The following is a 27888-nucleotide window of genomic DNA, read 5'->3' on the forward strand; positions in this document are numbered from 1 at the left end:
TCATTATCTAAAAAAGTGGAAGATGTGCAGATTCTATGAACCAACAATACCACCTGGGTATTATAAATAATAGCCCAAACCTAAAAACAACCCAGGTAATAATCAGCAAAAGAATAGACAAATAATTACTATGTGTTCATACAATGAATATTGTACAGCAAAGAAGCATATAACAGAGTGGATGAATTTCATAAACATACTGTTGAGTGTAAGAAGGCACAAAAAGAATGAATACAACATGATTTCATTCAAATAAAGTTCAAAAAAAGCAAAGCCAAACCATATTGTGGTGGTTTAAACATTAAAAAAGAAGTAGATGATTTTCATTCTCACCTCTCCCTCTCTCTCTCTCTCTCTCTCTCATCCCCAAGGTGAATCATACTTTACCAAAATCAACCCTAAGGCCCCATCCATTCCATAAATATTGAGTGCCTGCTGTGTACTAGGCATTTGGGGAAAGATACAAGCAAATCTGAACGTAGGATATACTATAACCCATCAGATAGTTGTATTCAGAGGTTGTTTTTAGGTCCTTTCCTCAGCCTTAGCGTATAACTTGTACTTGGTAATGGAATACCAGCTTGTTCACATTTTTTTCTCATTTGTGAGGCATAATAAACATGACATACAAATTTTATTGCTTCCTGCTTTTGGCTACTGAATATCTTTTTGACTACTGAAGAGTAATACCACCTGTTAGATTTAAAGTGCAGTATCTCATTAGATTTAAAGCCCTGCTCTTACCTAGTGTGAAGAAAGATCATATTTGTGCTGGAAGCTACTTTGTGTGACAGGTCATCATTAAAGAATGTAGCAGGGCTTAAAGAATTGGTGGGCTGCACTTTCTCCAGTGGTTGGATACCTCATAATTTTGGAAAATAAAAATGTAAATTATATTTCTAGAAGTGACAGCTCAGGATGCTTCACAAATTAGAAGTCACTTATTATCAGAAGAGTTAAAAGTGAGCCTACATTCGGGGATATGAAAGTTTAGGATAAGGAACCTTTTGGAAATTATTTTTAAGTGAACAATAATAATACTCATTTTAATATCATAACATAAAGCTATAGGACTACCTTTACTGCGGAAACAGTTTATATGGACTTGTGTAATGACAGATGTTCTAATATGTATTTTAAATAATTTGTAAGATGCCTTTAAAAACTTACTGGTTTTGGTAGAGTAAAAGAACACAGCATTATAGCACAGGGAACTCTACTCAATGCTCTGTGACCTAAATGAGAAGAAAATCCAAAAAAAGGGATATATGTATACGTATAGCTGATTCACTTTGCTGTACAGTATAAATTAACACAACACTGTAAAGCAACTATACTCCAATAAAAAAAAGCATTATTATTTATTTCTTTGCATCTTCAGATTCTTTAAAATATTTTAATAAAATTCTCTTTGACTCAGATATCTTCTATTATATGTGCTTTGCTTTTCTTCTCAAATTTGGTAATAATGTATCAATAATTTCTAATGTAGAAATTGAGCTTATGCTCTTCAGCCAACTCTTGATAACACATAGCTATCTTGTAGTCCAAACAGGGCAGGGAGGGAGGAAGGGAACAAAGAAGGAAGCAAAGGAAGGGAAGTGAAATACTGTGGTTCTGAAACACAAGTAGGTAATTTGCCTTTTAATTGTAGTTACGTTCTTATTTATTGCATTATTAAATTTGATGAACAAATTTGTTGAATAAATTTTATTAAAATTTATTGAATTATTTAATGTTTTGAACATTGAATACCTCAGTGTTGATAGGAAGCCAGCTTAGCTTTCTAAGCATATACGATTTATATTTTGAAAGCCCATATTTACTCAACAGTTAGAATTAAAAACTATTTGAGCTTTGTAATTTAGGGATGGGATATATATTGTATATGCATAGTGTTGAAGGTCTGAACCTTTAGATTTGTCATCCTAATATTTAGTTTTTTCTGACATGATCCACATACAAATTGCCTAACAATTTAGATAATTTACATTTATGTTATTGGAAAAGAAAACTTTAGAAATTAGATTTCTAAATGAGATATGACCAATGTACTTGGCTGGCTCATGTGACTAGCTAACTTGGCACTTAAGAATTTTCTGTGATCTTATTAGCTAATTAGCATAGGGTCCTCTTCTGCATCTGTATAATCATAGAATAAAGCCAAGTGGACGTGGCACAAAACTTAAGTGACCAAAACTGTTTTGTTTCATTTTAGTATGGATTTCCTTAAAATTTTGCAAAATTATGAAGCTAGTATTTATGAAGCCCCGCTATATAAGTTGTGTGTGTGTATTTCTACCACAGGAAATGATATGTATTGTCTCATTTTCTAATATGGTTCAGCAGCAGTTATAAAGATATGACCTTAGTTTCAGTTCTTTTATTAGGAAAATGAAAATCTTTCATTTACTAACTAATTTCATAGCTGTAAGTCCTTTGTGAGCCATTTCTTTTACTGATCCTTTTGTTGTGCTTCTATAGCTGCAAGATCCAGTATAGCAGCCACTAGGCATTTTGACTCTTGAGCAATTGAAATGTGGCTAGTCTGAATTGACATGCAACTGTAAGTGTAAAATATAAAATACACTTGGATTTCAAAGATTTATCACAAAGCAGAGATGTAAAATATTTCATTAATAATTTGTATATTGATTGTGTATTGGAGTGATCAGTATTTTAGATATATTGGATTGAGTAAAATATATTACTAAAACTAATTTTTCACTTTTTATGTTTATGTGGCTACTAGTAAATTTAAATTATGTAGGTAGCTCACATTTGCGGCTCTCATATTTTTATTGGATAGCACTGTTCTAGAGTCTATCATATTTTATATAAGGAAGTCAGATTTAGAAAGACATAGTCTTTCTTTCATCTCTTTCCAATTCTATGTTCAAGGGTTAGAAAGTATTTTAAAGCAGTTTATATGTTCCAACAATTAAATGACATCTGTTCTATGTAATGTAGGTGTACATATCATAGAAGGTATGTCTGACCATTTGACCACTGGTTGTAATGTTGAAGTGTATTGGTGTGCTCGTGAATGGAGAGAATAAGGAAAAATGAAACACAAACTACTAAGAATTGAAAAAGGGAACATGCTTATGTACTATTGAAAATGTCAGTAAAAGACCCTAGTACTAATCTTTAGGAATTACATATTGTAATCTAAAATTATACTGTGTTGCAGGTGGTTATCTTTGGTAATAACTGACTTTGAAACCACTGATAGAAAGATACATTTAGTGGTTTCCAAGCTGAGAAAAAAAATATTCCAATGGAATATTAGTTCCTATTTTTTTCTCTTACACAGAGTTGTCATCTGTGAAAGAGGAGGCAAAATATTTCACATGTCATAGTCATAAAATCTTAGGACCCACAGAAGTTCTTTAAGTTCCTATATGATACCAATAAGAATAATCATTTTTCTCCTAAAAAGTGATTGTCTCTTTTCCCCATCCCACCCCCATTTCCATGTTTATTTGTTTTGTTTTCCAAAAAGTCATATTTAATGCCCTACTTAGGTTTATTTAATACTTACTAAATAAGGAATAACTGTTATGTTTTGTATTTGAAATTGTAAGGTACCTTTCTTTTTTCTTTTCTTTTTAATTTGACTCTTTGTTTTACAGATGAGGGCAGAAGTGCAGTTGACCAAGCAGGTGGTGCACAGATTGTAATTGACCATTTAAGGTCACTGTGCAGTAAAACAGATCCCGCCAATGAGAAGCTCTTGACTGTCTTTTGTGGCATGCTGATGAACTATAGCAATGAGAATGGTAAACAAAATTGAAAACTTGCTTTATCTGTGGGGGAAAAATTAAAAATCATTACTGTAGTATAAACCAAAACTATTTAGAAAAATTATGAACAAAGCATTCATAAGTAGCATATAAAATTAGTAATTAGTCAACATTAAATAACAATGTTTAAAAATACAAAATGGTCAAATTTACAAAATGGGACTAATTGTTGAAGGGTTGTCCATGTTAATCAATACCAAAAACAAGAAACAACATAATGGTATGGTTTAAGATTTTTTGCTATGAACATTTAAAAAATATACAATGTTAAAATACCTTCATGTTTATTACTTTATATTAATACCAGGAGCAGCTTTAAAACATAAACACTGTCTATATAAATAGAATTATTTTCTCTAGATACTGGATTTACTTATAACAATAAAAAAACTTTTAATGAAATCTGGCCTTAGAAAAATAAAGTTCAGATATTTGATTTTAGAAATTTAATAAATACTTGTAAACAGAGGTTTTTTTCACTGTAAAACATTCTTAGAACCCAGCAACAAATAACGTCAATTTTCAGATAGCCTATATGGTTGTTAATTGAATGAACATAAGAACAGTGAAACGAAGGCTTCATTGTACTTTTAAATGTCACAAAAAATTCATCTATCTATTCTATGAATTACTGCATGGTAAAACGCTCAAATTCTGGTAGGTTCCTAGAATTAATACAAATAAGGTCTTTCTGTGGCTTATTTCATCATGGCATTTTAAGTTGTAGTCTCTGGCAGAGACCAATTTTACTTGTATATTGAACATGTAATAGTATTCTTTCATGTGTCCTAGAAACACATGGCCCTTTAGGTATATTTTTTATTTCTTCATGAGTCCAAAGAAATATTCTCAGTAATTAAAAAAAAAAATAAAAGGTAAACATTGATGACAAATGGCTACTGACATTTGACCTTGGTGTTAGTGACAACAGCAAATGGTGGGGACTGAGCCCTGTCCCATTGAAAGGGGAGAGCTACTACTCTCCTCTAGCCAGTTGCTTCTGTGTGGGCAGTTTGGAAACATACTGCCAAATCTTTTCATCTGGTGGGAAGAGGAAGCTAGAAATTTAACTTTTCATGTGACATCTGTTTTTTAAATGGTGGATTACATTTGCTTCTTTAGCACTGTACAAGCTAAACAGAATGTGTCCTCAGGTCACATCCTTTCCAAGAAACACCAGTTTTAAACTTATGAATTAAAGTTATCCATTATAATAATAAAAAATAGCTCTTATTCATCAAATGGCTTGCCTGTTAAACTTGAGCTAATAACAAATGTAGTCTTTATAGGGTCAGTAACCTCTATTTTTCTTACCCTCTGGTGGAATAATTTTTGAAGAGAAAATGTCCTAAATATGAACAGGAGAATTCATCTATCTGGGTAATCTACAAAATGAACAGTCAGTTCCTAAATAATTGAAATTTGACCATAATACACAGGTATCTGAACTGCATTAAGAAATCATCGGCCAGTTGTTCTTGTCACTTCCTTTTTCTTCAGCTTCATTTAGGCTTGGACACCTGAGAAGGTGGGACAAAGCTAAGCGGGAGAATGGTTTAGAAAGACAAGTGAAAGAAACTAGTTGTGAAGTTATTATGGCAGCTTTGGATATAAAAGAATTAGGCTTGTTATGCATCTAAACTAGTTGTTTATCCTTTGAGGAAGTTCTTCAAAAATCTGTACAAAAGCTTATCACATGGCAAAATGGTCTTCAAAAACATCACAGTCTAATCCAAAGGAGACTGTGATTGAATCTCTATAATAGGATGTCACACTGTGTAGGGAGGTGTACTGAGAAGGTAATGTTAGCAACACGCAGAGTGCACGGTCTGAATGCGTGATATATTTCTTTCGTAAGGGTAGGTTTTTTTTTCCCCTGGTGTGCAAGTATTCCCAAGAAATAGCTTAGATACTTTAGAAAGCTATTTTAACTTTTCTCAGAACATTATTCGAGCAGTGGTGTTTTTGTTCCAGTATTCTAAAAGCTGCAATTTGAATGCAGCTTTCAAAACTTATTAAATAAAATAGAAGTAAACTTATCTTTAGTATTTTAAAGGAACAAATGCCAGACTTGTAATGATCTTTCCTCTGCTTCCTTTTACTTCTGTCTGTCATGGGGATCATAGTTTGTGAAGTGGTTCTTTTTCTCCATAATGCTCTTTAACTTAAATTATATCCTTTTTTGTTTTGCATAAATATTAAGCATCTTTGTTGTTGTATCAATTATTTACTTACTCTTTTCTTTAAAATATGTGTTGAAAGACTTTCCAACTTAATGTTAGGTCTTCTTGGTTAACTTAAGATCATTTGGTATTGATCCTGTCCATCTGTATGAGTCACTGAGCCAAAAAGCAGTAGAGCTTTTTGAAACTCAGGAGGTGCTTTTTATTCGCACTGATAAATGAAATTCCTTTTTATGTGTATTTACTATTGAATTCCAGTACACAAGCCTGTGCTAGTTTCTGAGTAGAATAGTTGAGTGATAAATACCTCCTTATTACTCTAACCGAAAAATTAACTTTACCCTTGGGCCCAATAACTTAAGCCTCATTTGTAGTTAGGGAGTTATTCTTTAGCTTCATAGATAAAATTTTTTTAAACAGAGAGAGGTAAGAAAGTACTGAAATGGTAACAAAGACCCACCAACATAGTTTCTCTAATAAGAACATTTTCCAATTGTTTATTAGTCCGAAAGGTGACTTGGCACCAGGCTGAGACTTAGGATATCTTGATTCCTGTCCATATAGTGGACGACTCTGAGCATATCAAATCTTTGAACACATTAAATAGGAAATCAAGTTTCTTAAACACATGCCAGAAAGATAGCTATAATGAAAACACTCAGTAAAGGCATTTTTATACCCTTTGATAAAACTGTATAAAGCTCAAGGTTCATGAGTTTTAAAACTTTTGAACCAGCTCAAGACTTTAAGCTATGAGCTAGATATATTCTTTTGTTTCCCCACTGGTGAAGCAATTAAAACTTTCTATATTCAGACAAGTAAGTTTGGAATATCTGAATAGAAAAAGTTATAATTGCTTAGCTAGAAAAGTTGTATCAATAATATTGCTAAATAAAATCATGTTTAAATAGAATAACAAACAAAACTTTGTTTAGTAAAAATCATTTCAAATTTTTCCTTTGGGGAAAAATCATACCTGTTTTTCACATGGCGAAAAAGCACTCTTCAGTCCTGTGGCCCTCCAAAATATTCTGAGTATTTGACAGCTGTGGTTAGAGACAAGCATATTGACAGTTCGATGTTCAGTTTGAGGAAATGTGAACTTCCTGTATTTTCTTTATGTAGTTACAGCAGGGGTCCCCAACCCCGGTACCGGTCTGCGACGGCCTGTTAGGAACCGGGCCTCACAGCAGGAGGTGAACAGTGGGCAAGCGAGCCCTTCTAAAGCGACTAACATAATATACACAGTCTATGATGGGCTTCTTCATGTGACCAGTATCATATATATGATATACGTATGTGTATGTGTATATATAGATATATGTATATACATATGATTTTTACAAATAGAGCTGATTTTTCTGTGGTATCTTAATAACTCCTTATTATCGAAAGAGTAATTTCTCTTTTTTTATGGTTCCTGAAATCTCTCTGCGATACTATCATGATAATTCTCACATTTATTTGCCACACGGACTTGTGATAACTGAACTATGGTTGAAGGGAGGCCATCTGTGTGATTTAAGAAATGCAGCTCATGGAGTATCAGAGCATTTTAACAATTGAATTTAAGTATTAAGCCCAGTACTTAACTTCAGTTGTTTAAAATAGGCCTGTAAAGTATCTTCTCTCCTCTAATTTAAAGATCACTTAATATGTAATTAGTTTTAGCTCCTTTCATTTCAACCAGCAGTTTCCCAATTCTAATAATACTCTTCCTAGTGAACTCAGCCAGTAACTTGGCTTACTTGATTTTTCTTCATGTTTAAAATAGGAAGAATAGAAATTAATAAGGAATAATCCTGATTAAAAACTAAAAACGCACTTTGGCCTGAGCTACTTGTTTATATTTTGGTATTACTTCATTATAGGTAAGAAAGAATACTTCCTAGATGTTAGATGTTTAGAGAATGATTTGCTTTGCATGAGTGAGGAACTAGTTCCAAAGTTTACTTACTGTGGGTATAAGCTAGTTAATAATTCCATAAATTTCCTAAACACTGAAGACTTTTTGCCTAACTTTAAGGGGAAAAGACAAAACAAAGTGTGTTTTTACAATTTATTGTCTTTTTTTCTTAATTATATTAATTTTCCTATATACTATTTTCATGTATTTTTCTGTTCATAAAGGCATGGGAGATGTACTTTAAGTTATATCTTTTGAAGCCTGGTTTGTCAAATTAAAGTACTCTAGTATGTTAAGGTGTGTTAAAGACTTATTGTACCCCTGAAAAGTTTTTAGGTTTTAAAAAATAATAATATTAGAATTCTTTATTTACTAACTGCTGTTCTCTCTAAAAAATTTCTGAATTTTTACTATTTGTCCAACAGAACTTTCTAATCAATCTGAAGTAGGTTGCATTCATGAAGTTCTGCTACAAATGTCATTTTAAACAAATTGTTTTATTGACGTACAGAGCAGTTAGTTGTTCTTGTGCCTCCTGCTAATTCTGCCTATTAAATTTGACCAGTTAGACTAGGTTAGCTCTTCATCATAATCCTCCTAAACAATTACTATAATAATGCTGTTATTTAATGGACGGGCTAAGAACTTGGTTTTTAGTAGAGGTGTACCAAATGCATATTTTGGTTTAATTCCACATAGACAAGTATTAGCGTTAATATTCAGCTTTGGCCATTATAGAATGAACTTCTGAATGCAAGAATTGGAAATTTTATCACAAAAAAAAAATGAAATGATTGTTATAGTTTTTTTTGTTAATGATTTAAAGTTTGGCATTATATTATAGAAATAATACTCTTTGCAGCATTTTCAGCTTCTGGATTATTTTTATAATCATGACAGTGCATTTAGCATTGTGATACTAAATAATCAATTTTAACTGAGGACAGTGGAGTAACAAAATATGTTTGGGGTTCTTTATTCTCTAACATGTTTTTCTTCATTTGCTTTATGTCTTGATTGAAGATGACTAATCATGGATGTTATTGAATATTACTTTCAAGAATTTTCTCATAGTGAAAATTTAAAGAGACAGAGTTGGCTTTCTGATTTTAACTCATCCTCATAAGATGTAAAGAATTCTCAAATTGGACTTTTTCCTGAAAGATTCATGGCCTGAATGGAATTAAGTAACTAAAAATCAAAAACAACTCCTAACATTTATCTTACTTTTTGTTGTAAATTATAAAGAGAGTAAATAATATAATCTCTATTATTCTGCCTTGATTTAATTTTTACATTTGTGTAGCTTTCACCCTCATTAGTTATTGCCACATTTTAATATTGCAGTATAAATACACATTTACATTTCAGCTAATAGAATTTCAACACGTGAAACACATTGGGAGATTTTTCTCTGAACATGAAATGCTTACCTATATTTAAAAATGAATATTTAGATAGTAAAGATAAAACTGAAAGACCAGGCCTTGTTTTTATTTTTGATGTTACACTGGTTGAAATATGATGGTATCAAGCACATGATCATTGACTATGGACAAATTTGTCAGTGATAGAAATGACATTGAAGTAAGCGTTCAGGTGTTTGACCTTCAAGAGCTGAGGCAAAAGCCAGAGATGAATAATGGATTTTGGCCAAATATCAGTGCATCTTTAATTCAGACCATTTAAAATATTCATTCAGTGAGAAGCTCAGGGCAGAAAAGTATCATATGTAAACTAACTTGTGTAAAAATTAATAACCCTGTTTTCTAACTACAAATAAGTCCAGTTAACAGCAAACTGCCTATATTTTATTTACTGAAAAAAATTTTTAATTAAATATTTGAAAAATGTTTCTTGGAAAGAAATTAGAAATCTTTGGGTTATATAGATATTTCTTGTTAACACAGTTTGTGTGTTGCAAATAACTTCTATGAATTTTTAAAGTGTAAAAAATTTAATCATAATAATGCTCCAGGGTAACTAGTATTATTTGGGTTTTTGTTAAAACCAGTAAATCCTTTTGTAAAACAGAATTTTCATGTTTTTAAACGCATATGATTATAAGATATACGTGTCGTCTGTAAATTAACCTGGCAATTAGCTCAATTTGCTATACAAAAATTTAGGCTTAAATTTATACTTACTATAGATGTGGCCTTTCAGCAATGCCCTATGAGAGCCGAGACTGGATTTATTTCTCCCAATAAGAGCTATGTAAGCAACAGCTGGAAGTAGTCCTCGTCTAAAAAAAAAAAAAACAATTTTAACTTTTAAAAGACCAGTTTGCTTCTGAGATGAAAGCACAGCGTTTTCTTAATCAGAGTAGATGTATATGTAGAAATTTTTGTAGCAGTATTCATTATAACAAGAGTTGATCTGTAGTAAATAATTTAACCTGAAGTGAGTCTACGGAAAAAGTTATCTGCTGGACTAAGACATAATCATTCTAGATGTCATTGGATTGAGAACAGCAAATGGGTAGGCCTCTTAATAATAAAACATTTTTCCTTTCTCTTGTGATTTGCTTTGAGGTTTTCTGTTGTTGCTGTGTTTTACATCATACTCACTCACGTACTTTCGTCAGTTATCTCTAGAACTTTTACGAAAGGGAAATTTTGCTCTGTAGAGACTTTTATTTTCAGAACCCAGAAAAAAACTTTTTCATTTTTTATTGTTAACTTTTAGAAAGCAAGAAATGTGTAAATGTATTGTTTTTAAACCTCTCATATTCTCAATACTAATGAATCTTGATTCTCTTTTTTTTTTTTCTTTGAAATGGCTGTTTGTCATGGAAATGTATAACCTGGATCTTAAATTATAGAGGTAATCTGGGTGCAAAACATATAATGCAGGTTTTGTGTAAAGAGGCCTTTCAAAATCATTGATTTGAAGTTAATTTTAAACAGCTTAAATATTTTTGGTTTTATATCTCAGCACTAGGTTTAGAATAAAAATTCTTCACTTTCCTGATCAATCAACAAAAAGATAGTAAGTCATAAGTAACTGAAAAGGAAGTCTTTACTTGTACCTGCACATGTGTATGTATAAAGTTTTTAACCACAAACCATCCTCTTGGTTGCTGTATTTAAGTCAGTTTACTTTTCAACATTATAATAGATAGAGCTGCAACTTGCTTCAACTTGCAAGTTCTACTTCACTGTTACCTCATTTCTAATTTTTACTTTTTATATATATTTTTGGAAATATAGATATGCCGTTAGTAAAGGGCAATTTTCTTCCATCTTTATGATGCCCGAATGATTTTTATCCAAGTTGTATTAGAACTTCTCATCAGGATTTACATTTGCTTGTTTTTATTGTTTCAACTGTATATAATTAATTTGACTGTAGATGAGGTTTTTATGCAAGCCTGTAAATAGGAAATGTTGTACTCTTTATACTATAAATAATATACATACCAAATAGACATACTAATGTAAAGACTGTATATTTTGAATTGTGTGTGTGTTATTTTGACACAGTTTCATCATTAAGTCCTGTTTATCAATAAGCTTATTATCTATAAGGGCCGTTTCTTAGGAATAAGATAAACGTGTTATAATCTTCTTAAGAAACCTATTCTTTTTAGTAATTGATCAATATAACTTCAGTTGAGTTACTGCAATTCTTGGCATACATTTCTGGACCTATAATCTATACCAACGTTTTAAACATTAAACTTAAAACTCAGGGGGAAAAAGGTTCTTCAACTTGAGATCTTCTCTCCAGATCTCCATTCTTTGGAGTTTCCATGTGTGTGACCTGAAGAACTTGGAACCATTGAAATTCAAATGTAGGTAGGTAAGTGTTCACACCAGCGCATGCGTTGATTGCCTTATATTTCTTTGTATATGCATCTGTATTGCACCCCCTCAGTGCCTTTCTTCCTCTTCCTCCCCATAGATCATGCAGGGCCTGTGTCATCTTGATATTATGTAATTTTGTAATTCTGTATTTTGGTCAGTATTTGTCTGTGTTGTGTGTCAGGAGCAATTTTTTAAAGTCTTCAGACATTTATGACATTGTGCTGTCTAAAGACTGTCTTTCACACATAAGTGTTTGCTGTGTATGGGCCTTGGTTGCATTTTTGTGAATTGTGTTTGTTGAGTTCTGACAACATTCCCTTGGAGTTGCTGGTATTCTTTGAAGGATGCAAAAAGTCTCAGTCTTGAATTATGTTGCTTATTTTCTCAAATCTAGAGAATGTGAACTATTTCTGGTTCTAAGGATTTCTTCCAGTTAGTCTTTAATTTAAAAGTCCTATTCCTGATACAATTCACAATAGCATGAGTGTCAGCTACTATCCTTTGAAGTCTATTCAAAGCTTTCTTTGGGCAATAAGAAAAAGTGATTCAACTTAATCATTTGCTTCCAGCAATAAGTACTAATACTAATTTATTCCACACAAACAGGACCTCTACTTAACCCTCAAAAAAACTATTTATTGATGACATAGTAAGTTGTAACTGAAATAGGCAAACAGATCTAATTATGAAATATTTTCCTAGGCTTAAGTAGAATTTCTACTCACATAAGCAAAATGAGATGTTCAGGTGCTTAATTAATGTTATTTTGCTCAAAGTATCTGAGCATCGCAATCTAGGATTCCTACCGTGCTTTTAATTTTAATTTTTTTCTATTGTCACATCTGCCAAGCATATCATTGAATTTCAGAATCTCTTTTTCCATATTGTTTTTTCCAATTCCTATAAAAATCAGGTAATCTGTTGGCAGTGGTTCTTAAACTTTTGATCTCAGGACTCTTTCAGACACTTAAAAATTACTGAAGATCTCAAAGAATTTTTGTTTATATATATGGGTTATATCTATCAATATTTACTATATTGGAAATTAAAGTGAAGACAGTTTTTAAAATTATTTAGTATTGCATTTTACTATCTTAACCTACCATTATAGGTTAAGATAAATAGCATGTTTTTATGAAAAAATAACTTTAAAAATTTTTTTTAAAATTGCTGAGAACAGCATTTATTTTACTGTGAATGTGTGATGGTAAAGAATACGACTACTAATACAATTTGGTGCCACTGACTGCGTTCATTCTAATGCCCCAGCAGTTTTGCCCACTAATTTTTTTGTACCATCAGTGCAAATGTCAAAAATCTTGGTATTTTTATGAAAGTAGTTTTGACCTGGTGATCTTCTGAAAGGGTTTTGGGGACTCCACTTTGAGAACCATGTTCTAGGATGCTTGCTTATCTTGAAATGAAAATTTTTACCAACCTGTTTGAGTAAAGTTTTTATTCCCTCTTCTGGGCCTCCATTATCAAAGGAGAATGACTTGCCTGTAATTGGTATGAACAGATTTTAGAGTTACTTGAGTATAATTTTTGTTTTAGTTACCATCATAGAAATGGATATAAAAGAAAGCACCCGAGTGGTCCAAAATGAGGTCTGTCCATTGGATGACTATATATTTTTCTCTTTACTTGTGTGTGGTATGTGTGTTGTATGTGAGTATACAATCAGTTTGGCTCCTGGGTAGCTTGAAAATACATTTTCATGAAGCAGTGTGATTTTCATGAATTACGGCAATTCACACCATATGCCATTGGGCTATGCTACTTTTTCTGCTGATCTACCACAATTTCAAATATTACTGCTTCAATTTGTATGCCACAGATTGTATGAAACTCTGTAATATTTCTTAACCTTTTGTCCCTCTTATCCCTGGAACCAAAATTCATAATATTGTAAAATTAGAGAGCATTAGAGATGCTAAGTTAAGAGAACATGAAGAACATCTAAGTGGCATTCTCCTGTTGAGTTATCTCCTTCACAAATTTTGTTATTCCTCTAATGTCCCTGGACTGTTGGATTTTTATAGTTTGGACCAGTAGTACTGAGGGGGTGTGTGATGCTTACATATATGCAAACATATAGTGGAGTCTGACTCACTCAATGCATGCGCTAGTGCTCACGCTTACGTACCTGAAAATTAATGATTCAGTAGCTCTGCAGTATTTGAAGAGGTAGTCAAAATGAATAAATAAATAAATAAAGTTTAAAATACTGCTAAAGAACAAGAATCTGCAGAGATGGTCCAATAGTAAGGAACTCTATCTACTGGTAAGTAACCAAAATAATTTCTAATTTGGAAAGCTTCTTGGTACATGATCTTTAAAAATACTATAACCACGTTACAATATTCTACAAATATAACACACAGGTAGAATACTGTAATAGATATAATACTATAGGTATAACAAGTAATTTGCCTGTAAGATAATATAAGTATTGTGAGTCATTCATTAATTACTAAGTTGTAGAGTTAGAAAAAAATATTTAGCATCAAAAGCATAAAAACAAATCATTTAGTTGAATATGTTCTTTTATATCTACTTTTAGAACAGACTTCATAATTCCATTGCAAATTTTGAAATTGTTTTAGACTATTTGAACTCTAAATGTAAACTTAACTTTGTCTCAGGCCTTGTTTCCTATTCTTGTTTTGGTAATAGACCCCTTTCTAGTATAGATGGTCCCCACAACCGAGCCAGATAATATCCATAATTACCGTCAGTTTTCAGGGCTGATAAGCCTCTGTTGGCTGTCTCTTCATACTTCACTCTAAAAGCAGGAAAAATTAAGTACAGAGACCTCCGGGCAAGTAATCAATTGGCATGTGAGACAGCTCAACCTTGCCTTTATGTTCTTTTCTGATGTTTAAGAACTATGAATAGTGACAAAGAGATTAGTACGCAAACTCCGTCAAGGGATGCATGCTATGAGGAAAATGTGTTCTGTAAGAAACAGATTTTTAATCTTTAGATTCCAAGTAGGTAACTTAAAAGAATTTGGAGAAAATTATTAACTTGAAAATGGCATATAACTTTTAAAAGGAAAAGAAAAAAATTTTGAAGACATTCCTTTATCTTTAGATGAACCAGTTATTAACAGTAATAGTGTTTTGCATAGGCATGTGAGTATTTATGTCTTTCTTCTTAGCTTATTCTAAGAGGCAGTACTTCTGGTTTTCATTTTGGTTTATTTACCTTCAACTTTACTGCTACAGGTATTCTATTATCATTGTTCATGAAGAGCCATTGTGGAAATCCAAGGTATATTAAATACTTTAAAACCAATTAGCTTCTTAGAAAATGAAGGCAAGCAGTGATGACAAAGCCATATTGACCTCATTCTCTTTACCTCTCAAGCCAAATTTTCTTTTCTTTACTAAGATGATTGTCACTGTTATTAAATAAAACTTTGAAAAGAAAAATATTTTAAGTAACCAGATTTTTTTTCCTTGTTAAAACTACTTTCCTTCCTGACAGTCATCAAAGAACACTCTGCTGCAAATAAACAATAATCTGTGTGTGTTATATACTTTTCATTCTTTATTATGAAGCAACTATTTTTAAGGGATTCTAAGATTTTTATCGTCTTAGTCTTTATTAAAATTGCTTTTTTTCTTACGCTTTTCATATACTCTGTGACATCCTGTAATGCAAATGTTACTTTGTCTAACCTTTTAACTTAAAAACCAGTGGTGGTGTTTAATTATTTATACATTTTAAAACCTGCTCTGTAAAGATATAAGACCATGTTTTAAAAAAAATTAGTGATTTGACATCTTATTTGAATTATTTTCATTTCTAAATTTCTTTTAATCATTGAAAAGTTTTAAAATTCAACTCTTCTGAACTAATGTCTTAAACATTTTCAAGACAGTTTTATGAGTGGACTTAATCTTGCTTTACTCTAATTGAAGTAGTGTTGAGTTTGCAATAGGGAGAATAAGAGATGTTTTCTTCTTACTAATGTCCATTTAATACATAAACACTTTTTTTGTGTTTTGTTGTTTTGTTTTTTTTTTTACAGATTCCCTTCAAGCTCAGCTTATCAACATGGGTGTTATTCCTACCTTAGTTAAATTACTGGGCATCCACTGCCAAAATGCAGCTCTTACAGAAATGTGTCTTGTTGCATTTGGCAATTTAGCAGAACTTGGTAAGTCCTAGTCATGAGTCAAAAATGTAATTAACTTATTAATGTACTTACAATAAATGTTCCTTTAGAGGTTAACCTGGGAATCTGTTTAGATTATATTAGTTTATTTTTTTGAAGCATTGTAGATACATTGTTTCAATGTTAAAAAGTGTAGATCCAATTACATCTTAGGATTGTGTTGTTTATAATTGGAGCTAGTTTGCTTTCCTAATTGTTTTATGTATTAAGGTTTAAAGTTTATACTTGTATACTATTTAATGGAATTGAAAATTTAAAATGATCTCCACTTGACTTTAGTATTCTTTTTTTTTTTTTTTTAAAGCACCATCTGTTTTTTTGTTTTTTTTTTAATTAATTAATTTATTTATTTATTTATTTTTGGCTGTGTTGGGTCTTCGTTTCTGTGCGAGGGCTTTCTCTAGTTGTGGCAAGCGGGGGCCACTCTTCATCGCGATGCGCGGGCCTCTCACTATCGCGGCCTCTCTTGTCGCAGAGCACAGGCTCCAGACGCGCAGGCTCAGTAGTTGTGGCTCACGGGCCTAGTCGCTCCGCGGCATGTGGGATCTTCCCAGACCAGGGCGCGAACCCGTGTCCCCTGCATTAGCAGGCAGACTCTCAACCACTGCGCCACCAGGGAAGCCCGACTTTAGTATTCTTAACGTGAGGGATGGTCTTAAAATCAAGTATTGTATTTCCAGGGCAAAAATAAGGACCTCATAATTTATTACATTTTGTATAAACTCTTTGCTTATCAGGTGAAAAGGAATCTAGCAGACTAAGGTTCTTCCCTCTCTTTTTACAAAATCCAAAAAAATAATAGAGAACTTTTTCATAAGAATATGTTTGTAACAGGATTTGAAAAAAATATGAGAAATCCTTGAAAATCAGATGGCGGGCAGAAACAGACCAGGGCTGGCAACACAGCCCAGCCCTAACAGAGGGAGGACTGATGAACCCAGCATGCCCATCTCTTTTCCCTGTTTTATTTTTCTCTATATCATGTATGTTACCCTTTCTTCTTTTCTCTCCTCCCTCCCCATAATTCTTGATAGAAAGTTACAACTCCTGGTCTAAATCTACCCCACAACCATGTTCATAATAAATTGTTCATCATGGGGACAGTGAAACCAAATGATGTTTCATCATAGCTAAAATAATAGCTACATCAAACGAGTAAATCAATTCTATTAATATCCCCATTTTATAAATAAATAAGCAGAAGCACCAGGGCTCTAACCTTGGTTTTTCTAACTGAAAGCTCATCTCCTTGCACACTCATATTAAAATCTTGATTTCAGTACTTTACTTTTGCTTTGACTTCAAGTTAAGGGAATAGGGATTATCTATCAGAGTTAATTTTTAGAAGTCATTTTTATTCAGTGGGTCATCTCCTGGCATTTGTGAATGTTTCTTGTCTTCTCTTCTGCTTTTTTCTTTTTCATACTGTCTCATTATTTCCATCATTCAAGTAAGGCCAAGAATGAAAGAACATTCATTTACTGTTTTACAAGTTAGTTTCCGTTATTAAAATGGAATGTAGGAGTTTGTGTTTAGTATAGTTTGTAGAAATAAAACAGAAATTATGTTATAATCCCTGATAATGTCATAACCTTTGTAACAGAGACAGACACCACTTAATATGAGTTACCTGTGTTAAGGTGTCAGGATTTGTTTGGGAAATTGTATAGACCACCTCGATTCTGCATACAGGGAGACCTGGGTCTGTATTAAAAGATGGATATGCACCCAATTTAGTTTGGCCCAATTCCATACTCTGGTCCCAGCTGTTACTGTCCTTACCCCATATGGAGAAAGAAAGTATAAACGAGAAATACTTCTTTATTTACTAAGACTTCTATAGTATATATCATGAGTCTGTTATGCCCATGTAATAGCTAGTTTATACATCAACACTGAAATAAAACATGTATGCCCCAGGATACATGTTTTCTCTTTTCAGTGTGGGCTTTATTGCCCATGAGTTAGCAAATCACCTAGTATTATTTTATTGACACAGGTAAAGATCAACATCATATCACATTCATATCACACACTTCTGAATATGGCATATCATTAAATGCTAGAGTTACTTTTTGTCAAAATTTCTTAATAAAAATGTTAAATAGCAGAAATTTGTGTGGTTTTGCTCACTAAAGATATAATATAAAGACAAAATATAAAATAATTAAACAACTGCAAACTATTTCATAATTGGGGGCTGAAAAGGAATGTGCAGCTCTATCTTTTTATTCTCTTTCAGTCCTAGTTTATGTGCACACATAATTTTTCTATATTCACAATTATAGCATGAATCCAATTTTAAAGTTTGCAAATTTATTTAACATTATAGATTAAGCAGAATGGGATTTTTTCCCCTTTTTATTTGGCTCCACAATCTTTTATAAATAAAATTGTCTGCTTAAAATATTAGTATTTTGGGGGTTAGAGATGTTAGAATGAAAATCTGCACTTACTTTCACTCCCTTCTGGAAACCAACTAAAACTACAACAAAGAGATTCTTTTTTAAATGCAAAACCATCAAGGAAAAGGAAGCGGGGACCAAGTAAAGGGGATAACACAGAAACTTTTTAGAGCCCGGAAAGAAAAGCAAGCAGTAACTCACTTAGCAAAACTTTGAAATCTAAATCCTGAATTGGAAAACCAAGAACTAACCAGTTTGCTCCTTGGAATCTTCAAAAAGTTTAGGATTTGGTGGCATCAAGATTTCTAAACCTTCTTTCCCTTCCCACACTGTGGTAACTAGCCCTTCCCATCTAAGCAGAAGACTGTGTTTAGTCTCTGGAGAGACTAAAAATAGAGGGTTTGTACACTGGGGACATCAGACTAAATGAAGTAAGAGGTACCAGAGTACCATTCTGAACACAGATTAAGTGAAGGTAGGTATGCTGAATTATCCCATTTGTCCTCTAGAACATGGACTTAAAGATACTTATGTTGGAGTTTCTCTACAAAAGAGCCATCTGACCTACAGGGAATCTTCAGTCAACAAGGCCACTCATAGATTGGCATTGACATATATACACTAATATGTATAAAATAGGTAACTAATAAGAACCTGCTGTATAAAAAATAAAATAAATAAATAAAACAAGGCCACTCCTACTCACAGATCCTAATCAGTTTTTAGAGCCCAGTTAATCAGTGGCAGACAGCTAGAGAGGTGAGGACAGCCTCTAAATGGAAGATAAATAAACAAAAAAAGGTAACTTGGAGGAAATAGAAACTCTGCAGGATGGGGGTAGGGGAAACTTGAACATGCTCAGATAAATGAGAAAAATGCTGTAATCACGAAACTAACAGGATGCTATTTTTAAAGAAAAGGAACAAATGAAAAAGCTAGAACATTAAAAACAATAGCTAAAATGAAAGGCAATAAAATGTATGGAGAAATATTTATAGATATAAAGCAAAAAACAAGGATATGGAAAGTAGAAGCGAAAATACAGATAGAGGATCAGACGAAGAGTTCTAGAAAGAGTTAAATAGGAGGAAATGGCCAAATAACTCAAGTACCACAAAACTAAAGTATATATTTCTCCAGATTAGAAGAATCTGTCAAATGCCTAGCCTAGCAGATGAAAATTAGGCCCCCAGACCATGGCACATCAATATGAAGTTTTAGAATAATGGAGACAAAGAGAATACTTTACAGACTTCCAGAGAGAGGGGAAAAAGTTACATTAAAAAGATTGTGAATCAGTAGACATCAGATGTATCAAAACAACACTGGTAACCAGAAGAAAATGGAATATTGCCTTCAAAAATTTGAGGAAAAATTATTTCCAATATAGAATTCTATATGCAAACCATCAGTCAAGTCTGAGGTTACAATAAGGACATTGTCAAACATGAATGTCTCAAAATTGGTATCCTACATCTTTCCTGGAAGCCACTGGAAGATGGATCCCACCAAAACAAGGGATATAAATAATAAGACTACATAGGAATCAGGAAACGAGATCCAACAGGAAAATAGGAGTTCCTAGTAGTATGGTGACATGAGAGCCCCAGATGGCCTATTTTCAAAGAGCAACCAGTCCAGATTGGGGAAATTCTTTACGAGATGAAATTGATTGAACATCTAAAGTGAACGAGCTTATTAAGAGAAAACTAGACAACTGATGGAGAGTTTGGAGTTGAACTAATGTAAGTACATTGAAAACTAAGTAAATGAGAAAAAAAAAATTCCTGGGAAATAAAAGTAATTCCAGGGCAAATGAAATAGTGTATCATTGAAACACCAATTATTGAAATAACCAAAATTACAGTATAATTACATTGAGAAGATGGAGGGTATTGTGGAGACAAGAAGAAAAGAAAGCTAGTGCTTCATCTTTCATAGTGGGAAGTCAATCAAAACTTAATATAAATACGTTATTTAAAGATTTGGAGGTAAATACCAGGGAATTAGCTAAAAGGGCTTTATGTGCTTATTTCTGAAGAAGAAATGGACAAGGGAGACTCGATTCTGCCGGTAGTGTAAGTACTAACTCTTTAAACTCATATATAATTTTGATAAAAAAAATAAACCCTTAGGAAATAAGCCTTCTTGCTAAAGGTCTGTTAAGGATCCATGGCATTTAATTCAAATATAATGTCCAAATCATAATTCACACTATCTTTTCTCTGTATCCACCTGCAGGATAAGTACAGGTTTTTTTCGTTAATTCCTATGTTAATCATAGTGCATTGTTTCCTTGTGCTGGCAAATGACCTGAATTACTTAGCAGCAGTGATTTGGTTTCAGTTTAATAAGTGGAAGAATAAAATATGGATTGGAAAAAAGAGTGCTAGAACTGTTATTTTTTGAAAAGAGTAATAGCACTTAACTAGATAAATGATGTCTATCTACTTCACCTGTGATTTTATGTTTCATTTTATTTGAAGAATTGTCTGAAACAGAGGAGTAACCAGCAGCGTTAAGGAGTTAAATCAAACTAACCTCCTTTTAGGGTAAGGTGGGCTGACGTTTGTAAACTATGATTTCTGAGGGTTTAGGTAGCTTATTAGAAAAGACGCTTCACCCATACTCCTTTTTTTGTGGCACTAAAGAATCCTCCTTACAAGTCTTGGAGTGGATTCTCATCATTTTGGCATAGATCTGGTACATGTGCCAAAAGCAGTGCAACAGTGCAGTGACTCAAAACTGTATTAAGCCATATAAAAATTTATGTTTCTCCATTTTCTTTTAAAGTTGAATTTGTAATATTTTTTATTTGATATTGGCAGAGATTTACCAGAGACTAGAGAGCAGAATATCGTTCTTACATTCATTTACTTGTTCTTTCAGTCACACATTCATGCAATCAATAAATTTCTTTTGAACACCTGCTCTCTACTGGGCACTATACTGTACACTGTATTTATGGTAGTTAAAATACTATACACCGTCCGTGCCCTCAAGGAGCTTATAGTTTAGTGGGTGAGATGGAAATTTATTTTTTAAATGAGTTTACAAATAAATAAGCATATTATTTTAAATTATGATAATTGCTAGTATGAGAAAGTAATTGAATGGGGTAAGGAACTAATTTAAATGACAGGCATAGACTCTAGGTGGGAAAGAGCATTTTCAGACAGTCAAAATTTCAAAATATTTATCTCCTATACACAGTACATAGTAGCTTTCTCAGGAAGCTGCTGGAGGATGCCTCCACCAAAACTAAAAATGTGAAGGTGAAAGGACATAGATAATAGAGTATCTGATACAGGAGGGAGAAGAAAGCATCCATCAAGGTAATGAAAAAGAAATTCCAGGATGTCAGCTGTGCCCCACAAACATGGAGAGCAACCAATCTAGGTTGGATTTGGTCAGAATTCTCTGAAAGAAACTTCTAGATAAATTGATAGGATATCTGATGCAGTGAAAGAAACTGAGAAGAGACTTGGAGAGAAATGGAATGGATTCTGGTTGTATTTTGGAGGTAGACTGATAGACCTTGGTTATTCTTTGGATGTTCAGTTGAGTGAGAACAAGTGAGCAGTGACCCCCAGGTTTCTGCCTGCATGGCAGATGGGTAGGTGGCATGTTCCTTCACTAAATTATGGAAGTCTGGAGGAAGAACAGATTTCAGGGGAGTATCAAAAGTCCGCTTTAGACATGGAGTTTGGATGCTAGAGAGATATTCAAATGGAGACGTCAAATGGCCAGTTAAATAAATAGCCTGGAGTCCAAAAGAGGGCTAGAGATATGATTATATAAGCATCAACATATAGGTGCTATTTTATGCTATGGAAGAGGTTAGATTGCCTAGGGTGAGAGTAAGCCTCAAAAAGGTGAGAAGGCAAAGGATCAAGTCGCAAGGAACCATAATAGAATTTATAGAGGTCTGGTGGAGAAGGAGGCACAAGCAAAGGAGACTGCAGAATGTAGAGGTGGGCCAAAACTAGTTTGAGGTGGGTTTAGGAATGCATGTGAGTTGAGAAAGTAAAGACAGTATATGTAGACAATGCTGTCAAGAAACTTGTTTGTGGAAGTGAACAGATTGGATGGTAGTGAATAAAAGTGGTGTAAAGGGAAGGTGTTTATTTTTAATATTGCTATTTTTCTGTGAGAAATATTAAAGCACATTTAAATGGTGATGATGAGGCTCTAGAGTGAGAGGCTGGAGACGGTGAAGAGGCAAGAAGGAATGAGGAATTGGCCTTTAATAGAAAGACATGTCAGGGGCTTCCCTGGTGGCGCAGTGGTTAAGAATCCAACTGCCAATGCAGGGGACACAGGTTCAAGCCCTGGTCCGGGAAGATCCCACATGCCGCGGAGCAACTAAGCCTGTGCACCACAACTACTGAGCCTGCGCTCTAGAGCCTGTGCGCCGCAACTACCGAGCCCATGTGCCACAGCTACTGAAGCCTGTGTGCCTAGAGCCCGTGCTGCACAACAAGAGAAGACACCACAATGAGAAGCCCACGCACCGTAACGAAGAGTAGCCCCCGCTCGCCGCAACTAGAGAAAGCCACACGCAGCAACGAAGACCCAACGCAGCCAAAAATAAAATAAATTTAAAAAATAAATAAATTAGAAAGGCATGTCAGGAAGAATGCAAAAGTATACCACTGTATTGGTGTAAAGACAAGTCACCTTTAATTCAGCCATGTAAAATGCAGTCTGTTATGAGTAATTTTTCTTCTTTGACTAAAACCCTTGAAACTATGAATTTATAATAGTAATTTTACTGTTGCTATGATTACCTATATGTAATGCTAGTGAACATTTATTTTATAGCCTTGAATAAAATTGGGCCAGAACATTTTCTTTAAAGACTTAGCTGTTTTTCCTCTTCAGGGGCATTTTAAAAAGTGGTTTTGATTGTTCCTGTATTTGAAGAGTGTTTGTACTTATCAGTAATGGTAAAAAATGACCAAATATTGAAGGTAATAGAAAACAATTTCTGGGCTTAATTTTGTTTGCTTACTCTAAATTTTCCTCTTGTTTTTTGCAGAGTCAAGTAAAGAACAGTTTGCCAGTACAAACATTGCTGAAGAGCTGGTAAAACTCTTCAAGAAACAAATAGACCATGATAAGAGGGAAATGGTGTTTGAGGTTCTTGCTCCATTGGCAGAAAACGGTGAGAAAATAAATGCATCTCTTGATTTTTGATCATGTAGGCTTTTTCCATTTTTTTCTAATATTATTTAATTGCCAGCTATTTAACTCAAAATTCTTTTTTTTTTTATTAATGATGTGATAAGTTTTATTTGGGGTATCTCTAACTTCAGCTACATTATCTACTGCATAACTATATCTACATTGGCCAAAGCTACTTTCCAAGTTTCTTTGATTTTATAATCTTGGCAAAGATGGTTCTGTATCTTACACATTCTTATGCCAATCTGGAAAAGGCAGCCGATAGGCTGAGCTCCACTTATGTACCCTTGCAGGGCAAAAAGGTCATAAAAGTTGGAGTACCAGGCCTACCAACAGTGTGAACACTGGTAAACTATTCCTGTCTTTGAGCAAAAAATCTTAAGGGATACACTCTAGGAATAAGAGGGAACCAGAGTAAGCAAACAATCCCATATAAATAATTTTTCAAATACAGTGTCTAGCACACAATCAAAGAGGACCAGACACATGAGGAGACAAGACATTTTAAGCAAGAATCAGCACAAAGAACAGGCAACAACAGCAAATCTCCAGATACTGGAATTATTAGACATTGACTCAAAACATGTATGCTTATTATGTTCAGAGAGTTAAAAGCAAGCTTAAAAATTTTGGAAGGAAACTAGAAACTATAAAAAGTGGAATGAATAGCAGATTTGAAAAAGAAGCAATTGGAAATTCCTGAATTGAAAAATACAACCAAAATTAAGAACCTAATAGATGAGTTTAACAGCAGATTAAATATGGTTGAATTAGAGAACCAGTGAACTGGAAGATAGATTGGAAGAAAATCCAGAATGAAATACAGAGAAATAAAAGAACCAATATACATAAGAGAGAATAAGAGGTACAGAGTATAAAGTGAGAGGGTCTCATATACATTTTTTGGAGTCCCAGAAGGAGGGCAGATGGGAGGGCAGAAGTCTGAAGAAATTTTGTCAGAACCCTTACCAGAAATCAAAGTTCAAACCCTTACCAGAACCCTTACCAGAAATCAAATCAAACCCTTACCAGAAATTATGAAAGATAGCAAAGATTCAAGAAGCCCAATGAATTTAAAACATGATAAAAAGAAATACACATTTCGATACATCATATTGAAATTGCAAAAAAAAAAAAATGACAAAAATTTTAAAAGTAGCCAGGAAGAAAATAGATTACTTTAAAAGAGGCAAAAGTTTGACAGCTAACTTCTCGACAGTAGCAATGAAAGCCAGATGACAAACATCTTCTGTGTGCCGAAAGAAAATAAATTCAATCTAAAATTCTAAACCCAATGAAAATACCCATCAAAACTGAAAGCAAAATGAAGATATTTTCAGGTTAGAAACTGTGAAAGTTCACCACCAATATACCCTTACTAAAGGAAATTATAAAGGATGTTTGTTAGAAAAAAGGAAAATGATTCCAAAAAAAAAAAAGGAAACTGACTCCAGAAGGAAGGTTATAGGTGCAAGGGAGGAGAAGGAAGCAAAAGAACCCAGTAAATATGTATGTAAACTCATGAACGTTGACTATATAAAATAATAAAAATAATTCACTGTGAAGTTTAAAATGTATATGTGTATAATCTAAAATACACCACAGAATGAGTGTATAAATCTGGAGGGGGGTAAAAGTAGTTAAAGAGTCCCAAGACCCTTGTACTACATGGAAGAAAGTACTATTAGATTCTGGTGAATAAATGATTTCAAATTTTAAGGTGAACTAAAATAATTCTTAAAACCAGTGTGTAACTACCAAACAAATGGAAGGATTTATGGAAAGATTTTTTTTTGTTTTAATACCCCATCAATCCTAATTAACAGAAGAGCAGAGAGAAAAGGGAAAATGGAACGGGGTAAAAACAGGGCAGAAAAAATATGCTAGATTTATGACACAGTATTTCATTAATTACATTAAATGTATGTGGCCTGAATGCTTTAGTTGAAAGACCAATCATTAACTGAATTTTAAAAAACCAGCTTTTTTTTAAACAAGCAATGCTTCTTAAGTATGAGGAGATTTAAAAGATTGAGATTAAAAAGATTGAAAAAAATATACTATTCAAACCTAAAAAAGGCTGAGGTAGTCATATTAATATCAGATAAAATAGACTTTAATATTAAAAGACTTGGTAGAGATAAAGAAGGTGACTTTATCATGATAAAAGGTCCAATTCTTGGAAGCTATAAAAATGTACATTATCTCAAAAGATATGAAATAAAAATATTCAGAACTATGAGGCGCCCTAAATACCCACAAAAGCATTATAGAACAAACAGATTAAAAAATAGGAATATAGAAAATGTGGGCAACATGATTAAGAAAATTGATTTAATGGACATATTTTGGAACACTGCACCCTGCTTCAGAGCCCTTTCTTTTCAAGTACATATGAAACATTTAAAACATGTATACTTATGGAAAAAGTATCAAAGGATTGCAATTTTAGAGTATGTTCTCTGATCTAAGTGAATTACAATAGTAACTAATAATAAAAAGATAACTAGGAAATCCCCATTTGTTTAGATATTAAGAAATACACTTCAGATACCTCGGAGGTCGAAGAAGAATCATGAAGAAAATTAGAACTTTTTTCTAATAATGAAAATGAGAACACTATCTCAAATCTTGTGTGTTGCAGGTAAAGCCATCCTTAGAGGGATTTTTTTTTTTCACTTTAAATGAATATAATAGAAAAGGTAAAAAGCTAACATTAGTGAGCTCAGTATTAATCTCAGGAATTGAGAGAGGGAAAACATAAATGAAACCCAAAGAAATTGCAATAGAAGGAAGGAAATACAGGAACCGAAATTAATAAAATAGAATATATGTAATACAATATAAGCATATACTTGTCAATGTTGAGTCTGAAAAGACATCATAAAACTGGTAAATCCCTAGTAGGATTAATCAGGAAAAAAAGAGAGAGAAAGCACAAATAACCAAAATCAAGAAAACAGAGATCTCACTACAGATCTTACAGATATTCAGAGAATGTTATGAAAATTTGATGCCAATACATTTTCAAGTATGGGTGATCTAGAATAGAAAAGCTGAGTAATCTTATCTTAAATTTTTTCCAGAATAGGAAAAGCAGATATACTCACCAATAAATTTTGTGAAGCTAATAAAATACCAACAAAGACAATACAAGAATAAAAATTAAAGGCCAGTCTCACCATGAACATAGATCCAAAATTCCCATAAACTTTTAGCAAACAAAATCCAATAATATATTTAAAAATTAATCATCATACCAAATTGGATTTATTCTGGAAATATAAAGTAGTTTAGTATTCCAAATGCGATCAATATAATTCATCACATTAAAACTTAATAAAGGGGAAAAACATATGATCTTGTCATTCAGAAAAAACATTTTATAAGATTAACCATCCTTCCATGATTTTTAAAAACTCTTTGCAAACCATCACTAGAAGAGAGTGAAAAGAATATATAACCAGAAGCCTATAGATAGCATCATACTGAGTGGTATAACAAAAAACATTTCCTTTTAAGATTGGGAATAAGAAAGGTCATCCCCATTTTTATTTCTTATTGTATTGTAGGAACTATCCAGTGCTGTAGAGTAAAAAAGAAAGAAAGAAAAGATATAGGAAAGAAATAAATAAAACTGTCATTATTCATAGATATGATTATGTATATCAAAAATACAAAAGAATATAGATTAATTTTTTTAATTAGAATTTGGTTGGGTGGCCAGGCAAAACAAAGAAAAACATCTAAAAACCCAAAGCATTGTATTTTTACATACCAGCAAAAACAGAAAATACATTTTTAAAAATACACTGTTTACTATAGTATAAAAAATGAAATATTTAAGGGAATTCCCTGGCAGTCCAGTGTTTAGAACTCCGAGCTTCCACTGCCAGGGACCTGGGTTTGACCCTTAGGGAACTAAGATCCTGCAAGCAGTGCGGCGTGGCCAAAAAAAAAAGGAATATTTAAAAATGGATTAATAAAAGACGTGTAATCTAAACAAGGTCTCTCTCCTTTTAGCCTTCTTCCTTAGCCCTTCCCCACCACTGTCTTCCTCAGGCACACCATTTACCAGACGATTCGACTTGAATGCATGCAATAGATGTGTTTGTGTATGCTTATGTGAAATTGTATGATATCGTTTCATGAATGTATCTGTTTATAATTTACACAAGTGACATTTTTCTATAAGTTTCCTTGTATTCTTAACTTTTGTTGCTCAACAGTATGTTTTAAGAGTGACGCAGGTATGCATAACATTATGTTATATAAGCCTACTTCACTTTAATTATTTATTTTATTTATCCTTAGTTGTCAGCAACCCTCGTATCCAGCAAATACTGGATTTCATTGTTCATTTCTTCTTTGCTAGTTGTTCGAAAAGCAAGTGTTTCATTTGATTG

The 27888-nt window shown here is 32.9% G+C and overlaps 1 protein-coding gene across 9 annotated transcripts in view; it reads left to right on the forward strand.

Annotated features, from left to right (window-relative positions):
* The window catches only part of RAP1GDS1 (Rap1 GTPase-GDP dissociation stimulator 1), a 161866-nt gene that overhangs the window by 104352 nt on the left and 29626 nt on the right, over positions 1-27888 (forward strand). For 6 of the 9 annotated variants that reach the window (XM_082391690.1, XM_082391691.1, XM_082391689.1 and 3 more), the window contains 3 exons: positions 3636-3782; positions 15744-15872; positions 23337-23462. In XM_082391690.1, coding sequence (XP_082247816.1) covers positions 3636-3782; positions 15744-15872; positions 23337-23462 — 402 coding nt within the window. The remainder of the gene's footprint in view (positions 1-3635; positions 3783-15743; positions 15873-23336; positions 23463-27888) is intronic. The other 3 variants (XM_082391694.1, XM_082391693.1, XM_082391692.1) reach the window with 1 other exon arrangement.

Source organism: Balaenoptera borealis (assembly GCF_965194805.1).
Source record: "Balaenoptera borealis genome assembly, chromosome: 4".
In the NCBI taxonomy this organism is placed as follows: Eukaryota; Metazoa; Chordata; class Mammalia; order Artiodactyla; family Balaenopteridae; genus Balaenoptera; species Balaenoptera borealis.